This window comes from Balaenoptera borealis, assembly GCF_965194805.1.
Source record: "Balaenoptera borealis genome assembly, chromosome: 8".
Classification (NCBI taxonomy): Eukaryota; Metazoa; Chordata; class Mammalia; order Artiodactyla; family Balaenopteridae; genus Balaenoptera; species Balaenoptera borealis.
In genome coordinates this window covers 9585262-9605635 of record NC_138865.1, presented here as the reverse complement: position 1 = coordinate 9605635, position 20374 = coordinate 9585262, and the positions used below count along the sequence as shown (strand labels likewise).

The 20374-nt window shown below is 39.4% G+C and overlaps 1 protein-coding gene across 5 annotated transcripts in view; it reads right to left on the bottom strand.

Moving 5' to 3' along the window:
- Positions 1 to 20374, bottom strand: part of KIF13B (kinesin family member 13B) — a 192235-nt gene that overhangs the window by 139678 nt on the left and 32183 nt on the right. For 2 of the 5 annotated variants that reach the window (XM_082402760.1, XM_082402761.1), the window contains exon 3: positions 5791 to 5898. The exons of 2 other annotated variants lie outside the window; for them this stretch is intronic. In XM_082402760.1, the coding sequence (XP_082258886.1) occupies positions 5791 to 5898 (108 nt within the window). Of the gene's footprint in view, positions 1 to 5790; positions 9174 to 20374 lie in introns of all 5 variants that reach the window. One more of the 5 variants, XM_082402763.1, reaches the window with a different exon arrangement.

The following is a 20374-nucleotide window of genomic DNA, read 5'->3' as shown; positions in this document are numbered from 1 at the left end:
ATAAGATATTTGGAAATTACTTAGAAAATTTACAAAAATAAGTGTCACAAGATGAACAGAATATTTTCACTGTAAGCTTCCAAATCAAATTTGAAATTGTATTTTTAATCAATTTTAATTACACTATTAATATTAATCTCTTCTCCCAAAAACTAACTTGGATTTAACTGCTACATGTCACAGACCCAAATATTCTACCATTTTTCTACTAAAAGTAAAACCTGAAATTTGAAAGGAAAAAAGACACCTATTCTTCACTATACAATTATGGAAGCCTTTTTCTTCTTCTTCTTTTTTTTGTAAGCAGGGATTGTGTTTGTTTAGCTCATAACATTTCCCAAAAGAAAGGCTTTATGTCACCCAAAATAAACCATGCTTCCATCATTTCCATGTTTGTAAATGTTTATTTTAATAGGCAAAGGAATAACAGAGAAAGTAAAATAAACTAACAAAAGCCTTGGTCATTTGTGGAATGAAGAAAAGAGTGAAGACATGGAAAGAGGAAAAGGATTAAGGATTAAGTTGAGGGCACTAGCAGGAAGTGGTAACATTTTACAGCCTAAGAAAAAAGCAGTAGAAATAGATATTTTGAGGAACCAAATATGCCTGGAACAGCAAAACCAGAAATCCCTGTATTAGACAGAAAGGACTCCTTAAACTACAAGCAACTGCACAGTCACCCCGGTTACTTTATACTTTGTGTGAACTAACTAGCCAATTGGTTAACTGAAGGAAAAATTGACCACCAACTGGCTGCTGAAGGAAGACTGGAAGAGGATTTGAGTACTAAATAAATCACAGAGGACTGAGTGTTCAGTTAAACCTCGGCATTTTCTTAAAAGTTACCAATTCTGATGTCTTTAAAAAATAATAGTTTTAAAGATATAAATAATCTAATATATTCTAAATACGTTTATGTAGTTTTAACAATTTTATTGACATATAATTTATATACCATAAAATCATCCATTTTAAGTGAACAATTCAATGACTTTTAGGAAATGTATAGAATTGGGCACCCCCCATCCCCCATGCAATCTAGTTTGAGAACATTTCCGTCACTCCAAAAAGTTCCCTCAAGCCTGACTGCACTCAACCCCAGGTCCTTCCCCCAGCCCCGAACAAACAACGATCTGCTTTCTGTCCATCTTCTTCTGTGGGCATTTCCTATAAATGGAATCATACAATATGTGGTCTTTTGCATCTGGTGTCTTTCACTCAGGCGTGTTTTGAGGTTCATCCGTGCTGTAGCATGTTATCAGTTCCCTGTTCCTTTTTATTCTGGGTGAATAGTACTTTGTTTATCCACTCAGTAGTTGATAGGCATTTAGATTGTTTCCAGTTTGGGGCTATTATGAATAGTGCTGCTATGAACATTCAAGAACAAGTCTTTATGTAGACATTTATTTTTATTTCTATATATCTGTGCAAGTATAGATACATAAGAGAAGAACTGTTGGGTCATAGGGTTAGTGTATATCTACCTTTATAGGAAACAAACTGTTTTCCTAAATGTGTGTACCGGGTTACATGTCCACCATCAACATGTGAGAGTCACAGGTGCTCGATACCTTCACCGTCACTTAGCACTGTCTGCCTTACATATATAGCCATTCAAGTGGATGTGAAGTGGCATCTCACTGAGATTTTAACTTGCATCTCCATAATGACCAATGAGGCTGAGAGCCTTTTAAGATGTGCTTGTATTTCATTCTAAAGAACAGAAAAATTCTCACCATCTAGTTTCTATCCCTATTTTTAAAGTATTATAAGGATTGACAAACTCCTGATCAAATCCACACTTTTTCCTTATTTTCATTCATATTTATTTCTCTGTATCATTTCTAACTATGACTTCATTCATTGCTTTTACCTCTTTAACCACTTCTGATTTTCTTCATGGTTTTTGTGTAGACATTCATTTTTATCTCCCTTGGACACCTAAGAGTAAAACTTTTGGGTCTTACAGTCAGCATACATTTAACTTCACATTTACTACTTGTTTTATGATCTGTATGTGCAAAACTACCCATTTGAAATTCAGGTCAATCTTTTTAGGACCAAGCTCAGTATGTTAGATTTTATTTTAGTAAATTTTATTTAATTACCAATGTCCACACTGGATGATTCAACACATACACTTGAGTCATTATGCCAAAGTCATTCTTATTGCATTACGTCTTGAGTTTCTAACTATTCCAGGCCTATAATCAGATGGCACCATGGACTTAACAGTTGAAATCCCCAAGAAGCTTGCAATATAGTTGATAAGATAACAAACCATTAGATATTGAAGACGTTGTCTTCATGGCATGATGCTGTAGGGAAAACTACTCTACACTAGCAGTTAGAAACCCTTCATTCAGTTTCCCTTCTGCCTTGCTTTAGCTTTGTGATCCCGGTGGTCACTTAACCTCATCAAACCTCTCTGCTACTTCAGGACCCAGGCTACCACCTACATAATCTACTTCACGCCACGCAATATCCTATGTGGTAGGGAAAGAACGTGGCTTGGGAACTAGGCAGATGTGGGTTCAAATCCAGATTCGATACATGTTTGTGCTCTTACCAGGTCCACACTATGCATTCCATGTATTATTGTCTTGAATCCTCACAACAACCCTAAAGGATAGATCCTGTTATCATCCTCATTTTACAAGTGAGGAAACTGAGGCTCAGAAGATTACGCAACTTGCTCAAGTCGATGATTAAATATTGGATTGAGGATTCAAACCAAGGCAGAAGCAATACTCTGCTGAAGGGACACAATCAAAAACATGTAGGTCTTGTGAGATCATCAATACTGAGTTTTCTTCCCAGGAGCAAGCTGCTAAAGTAAATTCTGTGTAGTGGCTCACCCCTCTCTGTATTAGTTTTTCGTGCTTCTGTTTCTTTCTCTCTTTCATAAAGTCTGGTTTCCTGAATAGGCAAACAAACCTCAAGGAAATATGCTCTACTCCCCAAGTAGACCAAGTGGTACGTGGGGAAAGGGGACGCAGGTAGAAAAGACTTGTCAAGCTTACCTAACAAACAAGCAAAATACATCAAGTTTTGTGCAACATGGAGTGGGGGAGGGGATGACACTTGACACGGGAAATGGCTTAGAGAAGAAAAAAAAAGGCACCTACATCCTTTGGTTATTTCATGTCCCAAGATACAACCAACTAACTCTTAAGAAGCAGTATGGCTTCAGAACTTAGGGTATTCTTCAACTAAACTAAAACGTTGTGAAGAAAGCAGCAGCAATCTTTTAATGCATTAGTTTGAAGGACAAAGAAAAAAGCACTGGAAGTTTTTGAATGCAAATTTAGACTCTTGGAAATAAAAAAGCAAATGAAGATATGAACTCTTAAATTTAAAAAACAATCTGCATACAACATATAGGTAACAAATACTGCACAGAGGTATACTTGCAAATTAGTTTTGTACACTCACCTTCATACATGAGTGTGCCTGCAATAACCAAACAGGATACCCAAATATTAACGAGTATTACCATTTCCCAGTAGTGTAAAAGAGACTTGCCTAAGAAACTTGCTTGTATAAAACTGCTGAAATTATTTTAAAGCATTCCACAAGTCTAAGTCTGTATTTTTTCATATCTTTATTACAAGAGAAGCTATCTTTTGTTACTGTGTGTCAATTACCTAATACACTTTAGTTCTAAGCTTCACAACAAGCCCTACTGGTAGGTCCTACACTCTCTATTTTACAGAGTAATAGGGAAAGAATAGCACAGAGAGGTTAATTAATTTGGTCAGTGGCAAAGTTGGGATTCAAACCTAAGTTTCTCATTCTAAAACTATGCTCTTTCTACTGTGCCATTCTGCCTCCCTCTCTCCATGGCAAGTGATGTGGGAGAACAAGTTAAAGTCAACTTTGCATGTTTCAGGAAACTTGAGGAAGGATGCTTATTTGAAATGACCTGATTTTGTGGGGGGCGGGGACGGGGGGTGTCTGTTGTTTCTTTCCTTGCCTTCAAATAAAGTAGGCAGCATATGAAAGTGGGATCTAAACGAGGGAAATCTATTGTGGATAAATATATACAGCGGGACTTCCCTGGTGGCGTAGTGGTTAAGAATCCGCTTGCCAATGCAGGGGACACGGGTTCGAGCCCTGGTCCAGGAAGATCCCACATGCCGCGGGGCAAATAAGCCCGTGCGCCACAACTACTGAGCCTGCGCTCTAGAGCCCGCGAGCCACAACTACTGAGCCCCCGTGCCACAACTACTGAAGCCCGCGCACCTAGAGCCCGTGCTCCGCAACAAGAGAAGCCACTGCAATGATAAGCCCGCGCACCGCAACAAAGAGTAGCCCCCTCTCGCCGCAAATAGAGAAAGCTCACGCACAGCAAAAAAGACCCAACACAGCCAAAAATAAAAAATTAAATTAAAAAAAAAATATATATATATATATACACACACACACACACACACACACACACACACAGTGACACAGAGCTGAAGCTATGTGACCCCCAGGTGCTTAGGTTAAATCTTGTTTGGGGGAAGGCTGTCCTTTCTTCAGCTCTTGCCCAACCTAAGCTAACTTCCCAAAAGATCTGGTCTTAACTGAACCAAGAGTGCTAAGGAGAGAATATTTTACTCCTCATCCCTGTGTTTCCATGTGGAAGAACTCCAAAGAACACTCCTGAGGCCTCTAAGCCACTCGCTCTGTCCTCCTAAGGAGAGGAAGGGTGAACGATCGAGTTAGCAGCATTCAGGAGAAGGAACCGGTACGTGGGCTCTGCACGTCCACACCACAGGGGAGGCCTGCAGTGGCCTGCGGGCCTGGCCAAGTCTGTAATGCACAGGGGAGGTATCAGGAGGCCCACTTGGCCAACAGTCCTAAAGCCCTTTTCTCCAAGAGCTCTCTCAGTATCAGAGGTGAAATGAGATGCAGGAAAACACAGTGGTAAGAGGCTGGGCTCTGGAATCAAACTGCCCGATTTTAAATCCCAGCTCCACCATTTACTGTGTGACTTGGGTAACTAACTTAACCTAACCTAACCTCTCCGTGCTCCAGTTTCCCTTATCTGTAAAATGTAGATAATAAGAGAACCTATGTCATAGGGTTGCTATGGAGATTAGAACAGGGCCTGACACATAATAAGTACCAGTTGTTAGCGTTTTATCTTTGATTTGTGTACTTCCTGTCTCTATCTTACTGATCCCCATGACTACTTCAGTTCAGAATTGGGGTGGGTGGGGGGAAAGGGAGTATTGTGTATGGATTTCCTAAAATCTCAACAGAGAGAAGCTCAAAAGTAAGAGAGAGCCTTTGGCTACGGAGGCAAGATGATGCAAATGTCTTATTCTACTCTTCGGTGAACTAGTCTGGAGAAAACTCCAGAATAAGGGCTGGTCCAGAGGAGATAAAGCACTAAGGTGCCCAGTTTAAGATCTCCACCAAAATTCATTTACAACAGTATGATTTTTTCCAGGGCAGAGGGCTGTCGAGGCACATCCCCCCAAGACGGTTCATTACACTTTGCTGTATTATTTGGACCTATCACTCACTAATAATAAATGGTAAAGTTTGGTGGCTTTTTCTAATACCACCACTCCCCTCTCCCTCTCTTTCATGGCTATCCACTGAATCCCCCTTGACCTTCTTAAACTGTTTCCTATCTGAAACACCCCTTGCGCCTTGGGACTTTATGAGCACAGTTATATCGTGCTTATCGGAAGGCATAAGAGAATTACAGCATTAAAGATGAAAACATAAGGTTCCCAGAATTCCTTGAATACGTTTCCTTATAACATGCACTACATTGTATCAACTGCTTACAGGTGCACTGGCAGCCGGCCGCCGCCACCCCAGCTCCTCCATCTGGGCATCTCAGCACCTAAATTCAGCCCTGTGCCCGCCAGATTGTAGACATTCGATGAATGTTTACTGAAATGAGACACTAGGAGTTAGGTTAACCATGACTACATCCTGTTTAAAATCTCTCCTTCTAAGCCTCTCCTCAGACCTCCAGATACCACTTTTCCTATGTATATTCTCTGTCAACATCTTGTCCTTCCTGTATTGTTACACATTAGACTCTAAACTACCAGTTTCCTTAAGAAACCATGATCTAAAAATGTAAAAGAGCCAGAAAATGTTAATTCTTCCTCCCTGAATTGCAGATAATAGTTATATAGGAGCAGGTCTAGAGAGCAACCACAAGACAGAAGGCTCTGAGACAGAGATCTTTGGAGAAAATTAACAGAATGGTATCCTAATAATTTGAAAGAGAAAAATTTAAGAATATGCTAAAGACAATCCAAAAGTAAACAAAATTGCAGGAAAAATAAAAAATTATTCAAGTGAGTCATGGTCTAAAATGTGGTACAATCTGATGTAATTGATGGAATTTGAGAAGAGAATTTATTTAAACTTTATGCTAGAATACACTCCATCAAATAGTCTATGGGTTGTGATGGATGAACCCAGAGAAGGACAAGCAAACCTAACACACCATTCGGTCTAGCACTGACACAGAGGGATAGACAGATAACTGGATGGATGGATAGATAGATGGATGGATGGATACATAATACATATAAAATAATGTCAACTTATGAATAAAGCAAGTGGGTTACAAAAGGGCATAGAAAGGGGGAAGGGCATGGTCTCATCTTGGTAAAGAAGGAGTGAAGAGACAATGTTTAAAGCTGATTTAATAAGAAATACAGGTTTCAATATGTTCTGTAAAAATACCACAGAAATGACCAAAGAAGAAATTACAAAAATATAAAAAGCAAGCAGTAGGAGAAGAGGTAAAAAGCTGGTATATCTAAGCTAAAATCTTCATCAGGGAGTCAATGAATATATGCCTAAGATTAATAAATCTAGGTATGCACATAGCTGGAGTAATCTTCAAGATTTTTTTGATCATGTATCCCCCAAAAACCGCCTCATACATTTTTAAGTTGTCATATAAAAATTTTCAAACATGAATTTAAATAGCTGTAAAGAATATAATTCCTGAAATATTATATTTTAAAATAGAATTCCTTAAATATATTCATTGGAATCCAAGTACCATACATTTTTGTAAATTTAGATACTGATATTTTATTGCTGATACGATCCACTATTTTTGTTTTAATGAAAAAACGCTCCTTCGGTAGTCAGTAATTTCATACCTTTACTTCTTTCCCATGAACTCACCCAGTGATGTGAGGTCATCTGCCCAGCATCTAAACTGACTTGAGAATTTGAAGGCAAAGAAATTAAAAAAACAAACAAACAAAAACAACACTCGGCCTCTAAATTCCATTCCACTTTCCGCAAAGTATTTATTTTATCCCAATGTAAAGTCTTTTGTTAACCACTCTATCATTCTTTTCTGCAAAAATATCCATACAAGTTAAAATTTTAAATTTCTCTGGTTACTCTTCTTCTGCATTGAGCTATCAATTATTAGCAGCACACGACTGATCAGAACAAAACAAATGTATTACAAGTTTTGATAAACACAGCAAGTAAAAATTGCAAGGGAAAAGCATCTTATAAGGAAACAAGTCCATGGGATGACTGTATCTTACTACTAAAATGAGTCGGTACTGAGTGTTAATTCTATTCCTATTTTCTTTTGTACAGAAGTAAAGCACTGAAAACCTTGTTCAAATATGTAAGAGGATTGGACTGGAAGGAGGTTTGTTATAGTAACATCACTCAAATCTTTGCACTCCTGCCATGGTACATGCCAAAAAAAAAAAACAAATCACATAATAACTTAACATCAAATATTATATTTAAGGATCTATATAAGTTAATGAATCAGTTAGGTCTCATGAAAGCAAAAACTGAAAACTACCTGACTTGCAAAAGGAGTTGTGACCCAGGTCACAGAGTGCCTGCTCATTTTTTCAGTTTCTTGGTTAGATGCCAAAGACTTCATCATAACTTATCAAGTTAATCACACCTGCTATTGTTTCACGTACTGGAACTTTGCTTAACCTCTAAAACTCAGAAAGGGTTGAGAAAATCAAATCTTTTTAACTTCATTATACCTTTGACAAAAATACTATTAGATAAAATTATTTCATCTTATGATGTGCTTTAGATACATTTTCATCAAAACACTGAAGCTGCATATTTAGCTGATTCAATTTATGGAAAAGTCTGCCCTATAAACTAACTAGAATGTAGCTTTATTATCAAATCCCTGTCTTACATAGCTTATCAAATCTTTATTATCTTATTATCAAAATAATCAGGTAAATCGAACACATTTTCTGTACAAAATAACCTAACCTCATTTTTAAATTCAAATAAAAGTTTTAACACTCATTTCAAGGTCTATTTTATAGAAAACATTTTGTAAGATAGATTACTAAAAGTATTAAGCAAGGATTAAAATTATATACATCTAGTAATTTAAAATGGATAAAAGACAAGATGGATCAATATGTTGTTTCTTATTAACTGACCTGTAATAATAAAATTTAATGTGTAACTAAAACTAGAAGCTATTTACAAAACAAGGAGTATGGTAAAGATATGGTATTCCTTGGGTTAACAAGTACATAAAATTGGTATTTTGAGTTTTTTTTAATAATTAAATAAGAATGAGAAAAAAGTCCATTTACCTTTTTAAACATCAAGATTAGACTTTTCCCATGTATTTAGAGAAACAGAAGAGTACAGCCATCCTTCGGTACATGTGGGGTTCCAGGATCCCCCCCAGATACCAAAATCTGAGGATGCTCAAGTCCCTTATATAAAATGGTATAGTACTTGCACATATACTTTAAATCATCTCTAGATTACTTATGATACCTCAATATTGGGTTGGCCAAAAGGTTTGTTTGTTTTTTTCCATAAGATGGCTCTAGTAGCACTTAATTGTCTTTAACTTCATTCGAAACAATTTTGTTAGATTGTATTCTGACAGTTGTCGTATCAGCATGATTTAAAAAAAACTTATCCAAATTGGTGAATATCTGTGTAGCCATTTTAACATTGAAGACGGGAAAAAAAGCAACATTTTCAGCATGTTATGCTTTATTATTTCAAGAAAGGTAAAAACGCGACTGAAACGCAAAAAATGATTTGTGCAGTGTATGGAGAAGGTTCTGTGACTGATCGAACGTGTCAAAAGTGGTTTGCAAAGTTTCATGCTAGAGATTTCGCGCTGAACGATGCTTCACAGTCGGGCAGTTGAAGTTGATAGCGATCTATTCGAGACATTAATTGAGAACAATCAACGTTATACCATGCAGGAGACAGCCGACATACTCAAAATATCCAAATCAAGCGCTGAAAATCATTTGCACCAGCTTAGTTATGTTAATTGCTTTGATGTTTGGGCTCCACATAAGTTAAGTGAAGAAAACCTTCTTGACCTTATTTCCACATGCGATTCTCTATCTCTACTTAAACCTAATGAAAATGTTCCGTTTTTAAAACAAACTGTGACGGGCGATGAAAAGTGGATACTGTACAACAATGTGGAATGGAAGAGATCCTGGGGCAAGTGAAATGAACCACCACCCACCACACCAAAGGCCAGTCTTCATTCAAAGGAGGTGATGTTGTGTATACAGTGGGACTGGAAGGGAGTCCTCTATTATGAGCTCCTTCCAGAAAACCAAACGATTAATGCCAACAAGTACTGCTCGCAAGTAGACCAACTGAAAGCAGCACTCTACGAAAAGCATCCAGAATTAGGCAACAGAAAACGCATAATCTTCCATCAGGATAACACAAGACCACATGTTTCTCTGATGACAAGGCAAAAACTGTTACAGCTTGGCTGGGAAGTTCTGATTCACCCGTCGTATTCACCAGACATTGCACCTTCGGATTTCCACTTATTTCGGTCTTTACAAAATTCTCTTAACGGAAAAAATGTCAATTCCCTGGAAAACTGTAAAAGGCACCTGGAACAGTTCTTTGTTCAAAAAGGTAAAAAGTTTTGGGAAAACTGAATTATGAAGTTGCCTAAAAAATGGCAGAAGGTAGTGGAACAAAAGGGTGAATATGTTGTTCAATAAAGTTCTTGGTGGGGCCTTCCCTGGTGGTGCAGTGGTTAAGAATCCGCCTGCCAATGCAGGGGACACGGGTTCAATCCCTGGTCGGGGAAGATCCCACATGCTGTGGGGCAACTAAGCCCATGAGCCACAACTACTGAGCCTGCGCTCTAGAGCCCGCGAGCCACAACTAGTGAGCCCGCGTGCCACAACTACTGCAGCCCTCACGCCTAGAGCCCGTGCTCTGCAACGAGAAGCCCCCGCAATGAGAAGCCAGCGCACTGCAACAAAGAGGACCCCCTGCTTGACGCAGAGAAAGCCTGCGCACAGCAATGAAGACCCAACGCAGCCAAAACTGAAAAAAATTTTTTTTAATTTTTAATATAAAATTTAAAAAATAAAAAATAAAGTTCTTGGTGAAAATGAAAACTGTGTCTTTTATTTTTACTTAAAAATCGAAGGCCAACCCAATACAGTGTAAATGCTATGTAAATAGTTGTAAATACAATGTAATTGCTATGTAAATAGTTGCCTCACAGGAAATTCAAGTTTTGCTTTTTGGAACTTTCCGAAATTTTTTTTTCTTTGATCCACAGTTGTTTGAATCCACAGAAGTGGAACCTGTGGATACGAAGGGCTGACTGTATACAGAACTGTAAACCACGCTAGCAATTAACATAAAATGTTTCTGTTAACAGTTGGCAGAAAATATTAAATATTTTATAGCTTAAAATCAGATGAGGATTGACTATAACTGAAACAAATACTTCATGATATGATTTAATTAAAATAGGTTTCAGCTACCTTACTCAATCCTTATTGAATAAGGTACATCAAAAACCTGAAACAAATGGCATAAAAATTTTATATGTGCATTTAGCCAATGCATCCTAAAAGAACAATTCCTATTTTCCTGCTTTGGCTGTTTGAAAGTACTTTGCCTTGCAATTAATGCCTCATCCTAGGGATGAGTATTAAGAATAAAAAAGAACTGTTTCTATTTTCCAGCCTGGAAATCTACAATTTGATAACTGCAACTAACAATTAAACAGAAGTTTTGTATTAAGAAACCGTAGTTTAAATCATACCATTAGTCTGTCAACATGAAAGTGAAAAATGAAAATATGAAAGTGAAAAATGGGAATGTAGAGAACATATCTGAGTGACTATGAGGTTGAAAATGTTAACATTTGGTCTTGACTGACCTGAAAATCCTCATTGCTTTACGGCAGATTAAAAACAAATCAACCGTATGCTAACACATGGAATTTTAAAAAAAACGGTACTGATGAAACCTAGTGGCAGGGCAGGAATAAAGACGCAGAAGTAGAGAAGGGACTTGAGCGCACAAGTGGGGGGAAGGGGAAGCTGGGACGAAGTGAGAGAGTGGCATGGACATATATACACTACCAAATGTAAAATAGATAGCTACTGGGAAGCAGTCGCATAGCACAGGGAGATCAGCTCAGTGCTTTGTGACCACCTAGTAGGGTGGGATAGGGAGGGAGGGAGGGAGGCTCAAGAGGGAGGAGATATGGGGATATATGTATACATATAGCTGATTCACTTTGTTATACAGCAGAAACTAACACACCATTGTAAAGCAATTATACTCCAATAAAGATATTTTTTTAAAAAATCAGCGATACTTCTGACCAGAAATATCAGGGAGTTTGAGATAAAGAGGCATCTCTCTGGGGCCTGTGAAAGTGAAGAAAGGGCTAGAAGGATTGTGTGGGTGAGGGAAGCCTGCCCACAGGTTCCTAAGACATGTCTGTCAAATCGATGAGGCCACCAGCTAAATCTGGACTCAGTCAACAGAAAGCTTTGTGACCAGGAACCAATCGACTTAGCTTCTCTGTAAATGCAGAACGTGGATTAGGTACGTTTTATAAACTCCCATTTAGCTCTGACCATCTATTAAGTAGAGAACTATGCACCCCGGTTATTTATCTACCAGGCAGTCATGTGAAGTTCACACTTTTGAAGCTCTCTTGAATCCGTTTATTGGAGAACTCACTACACTGCCAGAAACCTCTTTTCCTGGGCCTAGGAAAGTCAGGACTGAGTGGGGTGTTTGCTGTATTTCACCTCAAAGATGAATCAGTCCTACTCCAGACCCTGAACGTACTGTCAGTCTGCCCTTGACCTAAAGCTTTCCCTCCCACTTCTCTGAGTTTTCTCGAACTGACTGCTAGGAAATGAGCCAGATTCTGAATGCTTCCTTTGCTCTGACAAGGTGTAAGTACCTTTTACACCTGTAAGCTTAGTCACCACACAACGTAACATTTGCAAATCATTCCACTGGTGATCCTATCTGGACAAGTGGCTACGCGGGGTTCTCACGTAAACACTAACTGGTGATTACAATAAAATCCTGCCCATAATGAATATTCTACACTCAGGAGAGATACTTGTAATGCAGGCATTCATCCAGCCACGTACATAAACTGGCTGGTAAAAAAAAAATCTCTACTCAGAAACACTGCACTTTCATTTCCTATTTTGTGGGTGTTGTCTGACTTGAGAACATAAATGTGCAGATTTCCAAGCTGGAAAATTCTTTTCATCAGTTCTTTAACACACAGCGTTCAGGCCACCTTTACCATCTCTTGCCAGTATCACGTTAACAGTCTCTGACCTGGTTTTCCTATCTCCACTCGTGCTCCCGCCTCATCTACCCTCCACACTGTCACCCGTGTAATCTTGTACGGAGTCATCTTGAGTCCAGCAGAGCCAGACAGGCCTAGTTTTGACTCTGAGCAAGACACTTTATCTTGCCATGCCTGTTCCTCCATCTGCAAAAAGTGCAAATAATAATAAGACTGCTGTGAGGATTAAATAACATGTATACACTGCTTATAACCGTGGCTGGACAATTATGTCACTCACATGCGGAAGAACCTTCCATGCTTTCCCACCCTCTCCTCCTACCGTCATGCTATTCTCTATATCTGAAATATCTTTATTTCTGGGCCAGACAGAACAAAGCCCTAATCACATTTTTCTGTGATGTCTTTTTCAACCTTAAAGAATTATAGTAATTGAAACTTCCACTCCTTCTCCCCACTTTTTTCTAACACTATATCACTGCATTCATGTCTATCTAGATCCTCTTACCATACCGTCTTTGTTTTAGACAAGACTCTTTTGTCTCTATTTGAAAACACTTCTGCGTAATGCCATAGCACTTCATAGCTCTCTCCTATGGAACTTTTCACACACTCCATTTGTTATCTGTACAGTCTCATCAACCCTACTAAATTATTTGGGAAAAAAAAGAAAAGAAAAGAAAAATAGCCATAAAGGCAAGTGCTAAGTTTTAATCCACATGTGGGGCTAATTTCTTAACATTTGGTATCCTAATCACAAATATACACTCCAAGGTTAACATACAAAGGATTCTAATCAAGAATGCACACCCTAGGGAATTCCCTGGCAGTCCAGTGGTTAGGACTCTGAGCTTTCACTGCCAAGGGCCCGGGTTCAATCCCTGGTCAAGGAACTAAGATTCTGCAAGCCAAGCGGGCAAAAAAAATTTTTTTTTAATTAAAATAAATTAGGCTACTTCTCTATTTAAAAAGAAAAAGAATGCGCACTCTAGAGATTCTTAACCCCAACAGAATGAACAGGAATCTATGAAGATGGATGGGGGGGGGGGGAGTTACACTTTTATTTTTCACTAACTTCTAACTGCAATTTACCAGTTACCCTCAATTATTAATGTAGGCAATAAATTACAGTATTAGCAGTGACTTCGTCACCAATAGAAATCACAGCTATTTTTTTTTTTTTCTTAATTTTTGGCTGCATTGGGTCTTCGTTGCTGCACGCGGGCTTTCTCTAGTTGTGTTGAGTGGGGGTTACTCTTCGCTGTGGTGCTCAGGCTTCTCATTGTGGTGGCTTCTCTTGTTGCAGAGCACAGGCTCTAGGCACGCGGGCTTCAGGAGTTATGGCACGCAGGCTCAGTAGTTGTGACTCGCAGGCTCTAGAGCACAGGCTCAGTAGTTGTGGCGCCTGGGCTTAGTTGCTCCGCGGCATGTGGGCTCTTCCCGGACCAGGGCTCGAACCCGTGTCCCCTGCATTGGCAGGCGGATTCTTAACCACTGCACCACCAGGGAAGTCCACAGCTATCTTCTTATCACATTACAACTGTGGCAAATATGTTGCATTTATATTCATCACAACTTTGAAATTAATTACTCCCAATACTAGATCTTATTAGTTAATACAATAATAAAGAAGCACATATTACTGTACCACACATCTTTAAAAATATTTCTGGAACTATATTTCATTACATTTGGTTTCTTTTTAAAAATATTTATTTATTTATTCATTCATTCATTCATTCATTCACTTGGCTGCGCCAGGTCCTAGTTGCAGCAGACGGGATCTTTGTTGTAGCATGCAGGCTCTTAGTTGTGGCTTTCGGGATCTAGTTCCCTGACCAGGGATCGAAGCCAGGCCCCCTGCATTAGAAGCGAGGAGTCTTAGCCACTGGACCACCAGGGAAGTCCCTCATTATATCTGGTTTCTTTTGTCATCCTTTGCATTTTATGCTTTTGAAAGATTATTCTGAGAAGGGTCTACAGACTTTATCAGACTGCCAAAGGGGTTCATGCAAAAATAGGTTCAGCTGTCTTTCCTTCTGATGAACACTACACAGTTCATTTTTCAGCACAAGGAATGTCAGAAATAATTTTTAACCGGTAAAATGCATAGTGTTAAAACTATTCAGACTGACTAGAAATCTTACACAGGTACCTCCATTCTTGGGAGGACAAAGTCTAAGCCTTTAACAAACCTGGCATCCTATGCCACTCGGGTAGGGTTCTTGGCCTAGGGCTCTAGCCAGACCTGAATTCAGGCTCTGCCACCTAATTCTAAGCAGAGGGTACTGAATCCTGCTACCTTTGTCTCAAGGGAAACTTTCAGGCAAAGCGCCTGTCTGAGAGCCGTGACTTCATGGAGCTCACAGGAACAAGCTGTATGATTAATGCTGTGCCTGCGCTAATAGATCTGAGGCAGAATTCGTCAGAACTTCGTGGTTGACCTACCCCATGGTAGTGTGGGATGAGGAAGAAGGCCTACAAGCTCTCACCTAGCTCTAATTGTAGGAGGTTACTAACGTCTGATTATAAGCGACCCAAACGCCTTAGACCAGTTCATAATAACCCTGATAGACTAAGAAGCTCCATGAAGCCTGGGACCAAATTTTCTTTTGTTCATCATTGTTTTCTTAAGGTCAACACTATCCTGATACCCACAGAGGGCATTCAACAAATAGTTGTTGAATGCATTAACAAATGTAATATACTCAGCTGTGTATGGGTTTCCCTAACTCCAGAATGTGATTCCTTAAAAGAAGAGCAAGTCATACTTATCCTTCCCTTATCAGGCACCTTGCCAGGGCTGCATATATTAGATACCAATCAATAATTGTTGAATGCCTACAGTTTTGCTCTAATCTGAATTTACTAATTATATTTTTTATTTTCTTTTTTACTTTTTAAAAAAAAAATCAATTATATGTTTTCAAATGTTTAAAGATCAAGAAGAAACTCTTCTGTGAAATCTTACAAGGCAGGGGACTTCCCTAGTGGTCCAGTGGCTAAGACTCTGTGCTCCCAATGCAGGGGGCCCGGGTTCGATCCCTGATCAAGGAACTAGATCCCACATGCCACAGCTAAGAGTTCACATGCTGCAACTAAAAGATCCCTCATGCCACAACTAAAGGTCCCACATGCGGCAACGAAGATCCCGTGTGCCACAACTAAGACCCAGGGCAGCCAAATAAATAAATAATTTTTTTTTTTTTTTATTAAAAAAGAAATCTTACAAGGCAATAAGAAGCAGTGTATCTAGTGATACACGGAGTGTATCTGGCTTTGGAGACATGAGCTCACTCAAACCTGAGTTCAAACCCCAGCTCTGCCACTTACTAACTGTGTGATGTTGGGAAGTCATACAACGCCTTCCTGCCTCACTCCTCTTCTGAAAATTCTAATATAATCATGGTGCTTATATTTTCTATTGTTAAGTACTTTTGCTGAACCTGTAGGTAAAACCCTTGCAAAGGATCCAACACACTATAAGAAATAATAATGCTTACAAATGCTATTTATCATCAATGAAAAGATCCAAAAACTAAATTCTCTGTTCACTTGTCATATTTCCATGAACACTGTCCTAGCTGTCTCTGCATTATTTACACCTTCCACGTGTTCAAAGACCTTGACCACAAAGTTCCTTTGACTATAATAATAGCTCTTTGCTCAGAACAAGGAAACCAACTCTGCGCAATGTTATGCAAATTGATGCTCTTTAGAGGAAACCCACAATCCCTGAAATAAACATCTTGTACTTGGCTATCTGGAGGGTTAGGAAACTACACTTAGAGCTATAGCTTGAGTCACCTAAGATTATTGCCAATTAAAAGCAAAAGGGCATGATTTGTTATTAGGAACATAGTATGATAGTTTACTACATGTCTAACCTAGCCAGTAAGTATTTACTGAGTTTCTAGCATAGACCAGTGTTGTCGGAAAAAAATTACTTAAAATATGACGTATTTCAATGAATAAAATTTTTATGAAGAAAGTTGATCAGAATAAACGAATCAAGGAATAATAGCAGCTACCATCTACTAAGTATCTACCATGTACCACGCATTTTACATAAATAACTCATTTATACCAATAGCAATCTGACAAGATCTATATTATGGTGTTCTCACCTTGATTTTACAGAAAAGGAAACTGAAGCTCATGGAAGTCAGGTAAACTTTCCAAAGGCACACAGTTGGTAATGGTAGATCCAGAACTCAAACTCCATTCTGAGTCATACTTCTCTGATGCCCTTCAACCAACTCTTGCCTTTTCCTATCCTTATAAGCAATGATGATGGCTAAATTCCACTGGCAACACCTCAATCCTAGATCCTATCTAATGTTTATGAGGTTGACAAAAGTAAAAACAAATCCACACAAGGGACTTCCCTGGTGGTCCAGTGGTTAAGAATCCGCCTTCCAATGCAGAGGACTCGGGTTTGATCTCTGGTTGGGGAGCTAAGATCCCACCTGCCATGGTGCAACTAAGCCCACGTGCTCTGGAGCCCACACACCACAACTAGAGAGCCCACGTGCCGCAACTACTGAGCCCGTGAGCTCTACAGCCCGTGCCGCAACTAGAGAGAAGCCCACGTGCCACAACGGAGAGCCCGCACGCTGCAACGAAGGATCCCGCGTGCCACAACAGGATCCTGCATACCGCAACTGGGACCTGATGCAGCCAAATAAATAAATAAATATTTTTTTAAAATTAAAAAAAAATTAATCCACACTATGAAGAACAGACCTAACCTCTTCCTAATTTTTAAGTTCAGAGTGGGGTCAAAATATGTCAGATCAACTGTAACGTAATACATAAGCAAGAGAACCCATTTAGTATATAGACCAAGGGCATACAAAAAGGATGTTCTTAGCATGGATTCCTCAGAAAGCAAAGCCTAGGTCTTATCATGGATTACAGCCCCAGGGAAGAGGGGGAAGGGGAGCGAGGCATGAGGTGTCAGATTATGTCCACGTCAAGTTGGTCAGGGTCCAGTTTGAGTTGGCAACAGCCAGGGGTGAAAAGTGATTAAAGGCTCTGGGGAGAGTGAGGCCAAGAAGACCTGAAGTGGGACAGAAGAGATGTCTAATACAGCGGTTAGAGATGAAGTCAGTGTCAGAAAACTTAAGTAAAGCTTATGGAAACAGCAAGGCACAAAGTCCTAGTTTGGTGCCAAGGTATGACTCAATCTTGAACCAGTCTCTGTCCCAGTATCCTACTTTTAAGCATCCTTCCCGATGTGAGTGGATAAAGGCTAGCATACGGGTTCAGTCCTAATAAATCTAACTTTCAGAGAAAGGACATTCACGCAAATAGTACCAAATGTATATTCAATGTCTGGTTCCCCCTATTTTATGGCAGTTTCTGATCCCCGAAAGAACACGGCAGATTGCAAGAGTGGCTATGACTCACTAGTGACTAAGTGGGAGTAATAACTGAACAAAGACCTTGCTTACATATGGGGTTTCTGTTGTGGTAACACTTGATGAGAATAAAGTCGAGCAAGGAAGCTTGTTACACATGACCAAAACATCAGCTCACCCAGTTTTCTACACAGCGGAGTATGCGAAGTCTGACAAAATAATAAAGTGCAGTTATATGAACAGTAGCTACTACTACACATTCTTAAGACGGTTTTCATTTCATAGGGTAAAATTTATTTTTTAAAACACGTGAATGGATAAACAAGGTCCTAGTGTATAGCACAGGGAACTATATTCAATATCCTGTGAAAAACCATACTGGAAAAGAATATGAAAAAGAATGTATATATAAGTATAACTGAGTCACTTTGCTGTACAGCAGTAACTAAAACAACACTGTAATTCAACTATACTTCAATAAAAAATAGATTAAAAAAACACTTGATAACCTTGTAAATGTTCATTCCATCTAAACAATAAAGAGGAAACGATCTGCTTTAATGCAGATTTAGATATATATGTATAATTACATAAAACTGCTATAAGAATCCCAGTTTGCAAAACAAAAAACTCCAGTCAAAACTGCTTATGCATTACAGGTTCAACTTCCAAAGACTTACCAGCTACATAAAACTGACAGGTATCCTGAAATTTGAATTACTTATGAGTAAAAATAGAAATAAAATTAGTCTTGCCATCCTTTTCTCCTTCACAGTGACTGCATTCTGCTGACATCTGAAATCTTGACAGTTGTCTATCTTTTTTACTTAGGAATATTTTTAAGTTTTATTAGGGACTTCCCTGGTGGCACAGTGGTTAAGAATCCGCCTGCCAATGCAGGGGACACGGGTTTGAGCCCTTGTCTTGGAAGATCCCACATGCCGTGGAGCAACTAGGCCTGTGCGCCACAACTACTGAGCCTGCGCTCTAGAGCCCGCAAGCCACAACTACTGAAGCCCATGCACCTAGAGCCCGTGCTCTGCAACAAGAGAAGCCACGCACACCGCAATAAAGAGTAGCCCCCGCTCGCCGAAACTAGAGAAAGCCTGTGCACAGCAACGAAGACCCAATGCAGCCCAAAAAAAAAAATTTTATTAAAGTTTTTGATATACAAATTTGTAATCAAATAATTCCACCTTGTGGACAGTAACCAGATTTTTTGTCAAAGGTTTCTTGCTTGTTTCACATCATTTTTAAAATTTTTTTGAAATATTGTTTACAATTAGTAGTTTCAGATGTGTTAGTAGTTGCAGATGTACAGCAAAGTGATTCAGTTATACATCTATAAATATATATATTCTTTTTAATATATACTCTTTTCCTGCCTTTTCTGTCCCCTTTAAATATCCTGGTAGACACAGGAACATCACATAACCCACCCTATGGGGAACAGACCTATCCTGGGAGTCTCACGCCCAGAGGAGCTCCTTCTTGAAAGGCAGAGCAAAGACCAAGACAGCCATCAGAACTAGCTCTCCTCAGGCAGTGGAAACTGTAGGCCGAAGCCCCTCCAATAATCAGTTAAACTATGGTTTAACTATAGTTAAAATCACATCTAATCTTATCTTCTCTGAATATACTCTTGCAAGACCTTCAGAGCCTCTCCCAGTTCTACACCATTTTATGGGATATATGCTAAGGACTTTCCACTCTCTTCTTAGGGCAACAGGACAATATACATGATGTTTTTCAATCTAAAAGTACTGCTTGAGCACCTGTGAGCCTAACCCTCTGCTAGATCCTAACAGATACCCTATATCTATAAATCCTTTGAACTATAAGGATAATTAGTTAGGATCCAATTCCTAACTCAAAGGGATCTAAAAAACAGTTGGAGAGACAAGACAGGTATTTGCAACTAGAGAATGAAGAGATGCGTGTGTCCTGGCTATACATACTGTTCTTCTACTTGGACGGCTGCCCCACCAAACGGGTCCAGGAATCCCCCACCCTCATTATGGCTGCTGGGAATCTCTCTCCATCCTGCCTACCTCCCTTTCTATCTCACCAAGCAAAAGCAAAACGGTTCCTCTTCTCCACCCATATCTTGCTTTAACTGTTCTATTACTCCGGTGATGTAAGGTGAGGACTCTGTAATGATGAGACAGTAAGCTGAAGTGGAGAGAGGAAGGAAAAAAGATTCTCTCCTTGCTTTCGGGGTGGGAGGTTGGGGGGAGGTAAGGGATGGATGGACAGAAAGACAAAACTGGGAGAGGGAGAGCCTTCAGGAACCTGTGGCACAGCATCTGCTTTTCCAGGTTGTCCGCCCACAAAGGGAAGCAGGTAGGATATATTTCATCCCCCTCTCGCCTCCAAGGAACCCCAGTTTTCTTCTCTACAACTACTCATTATCTCACCCCTCTAGCATCTG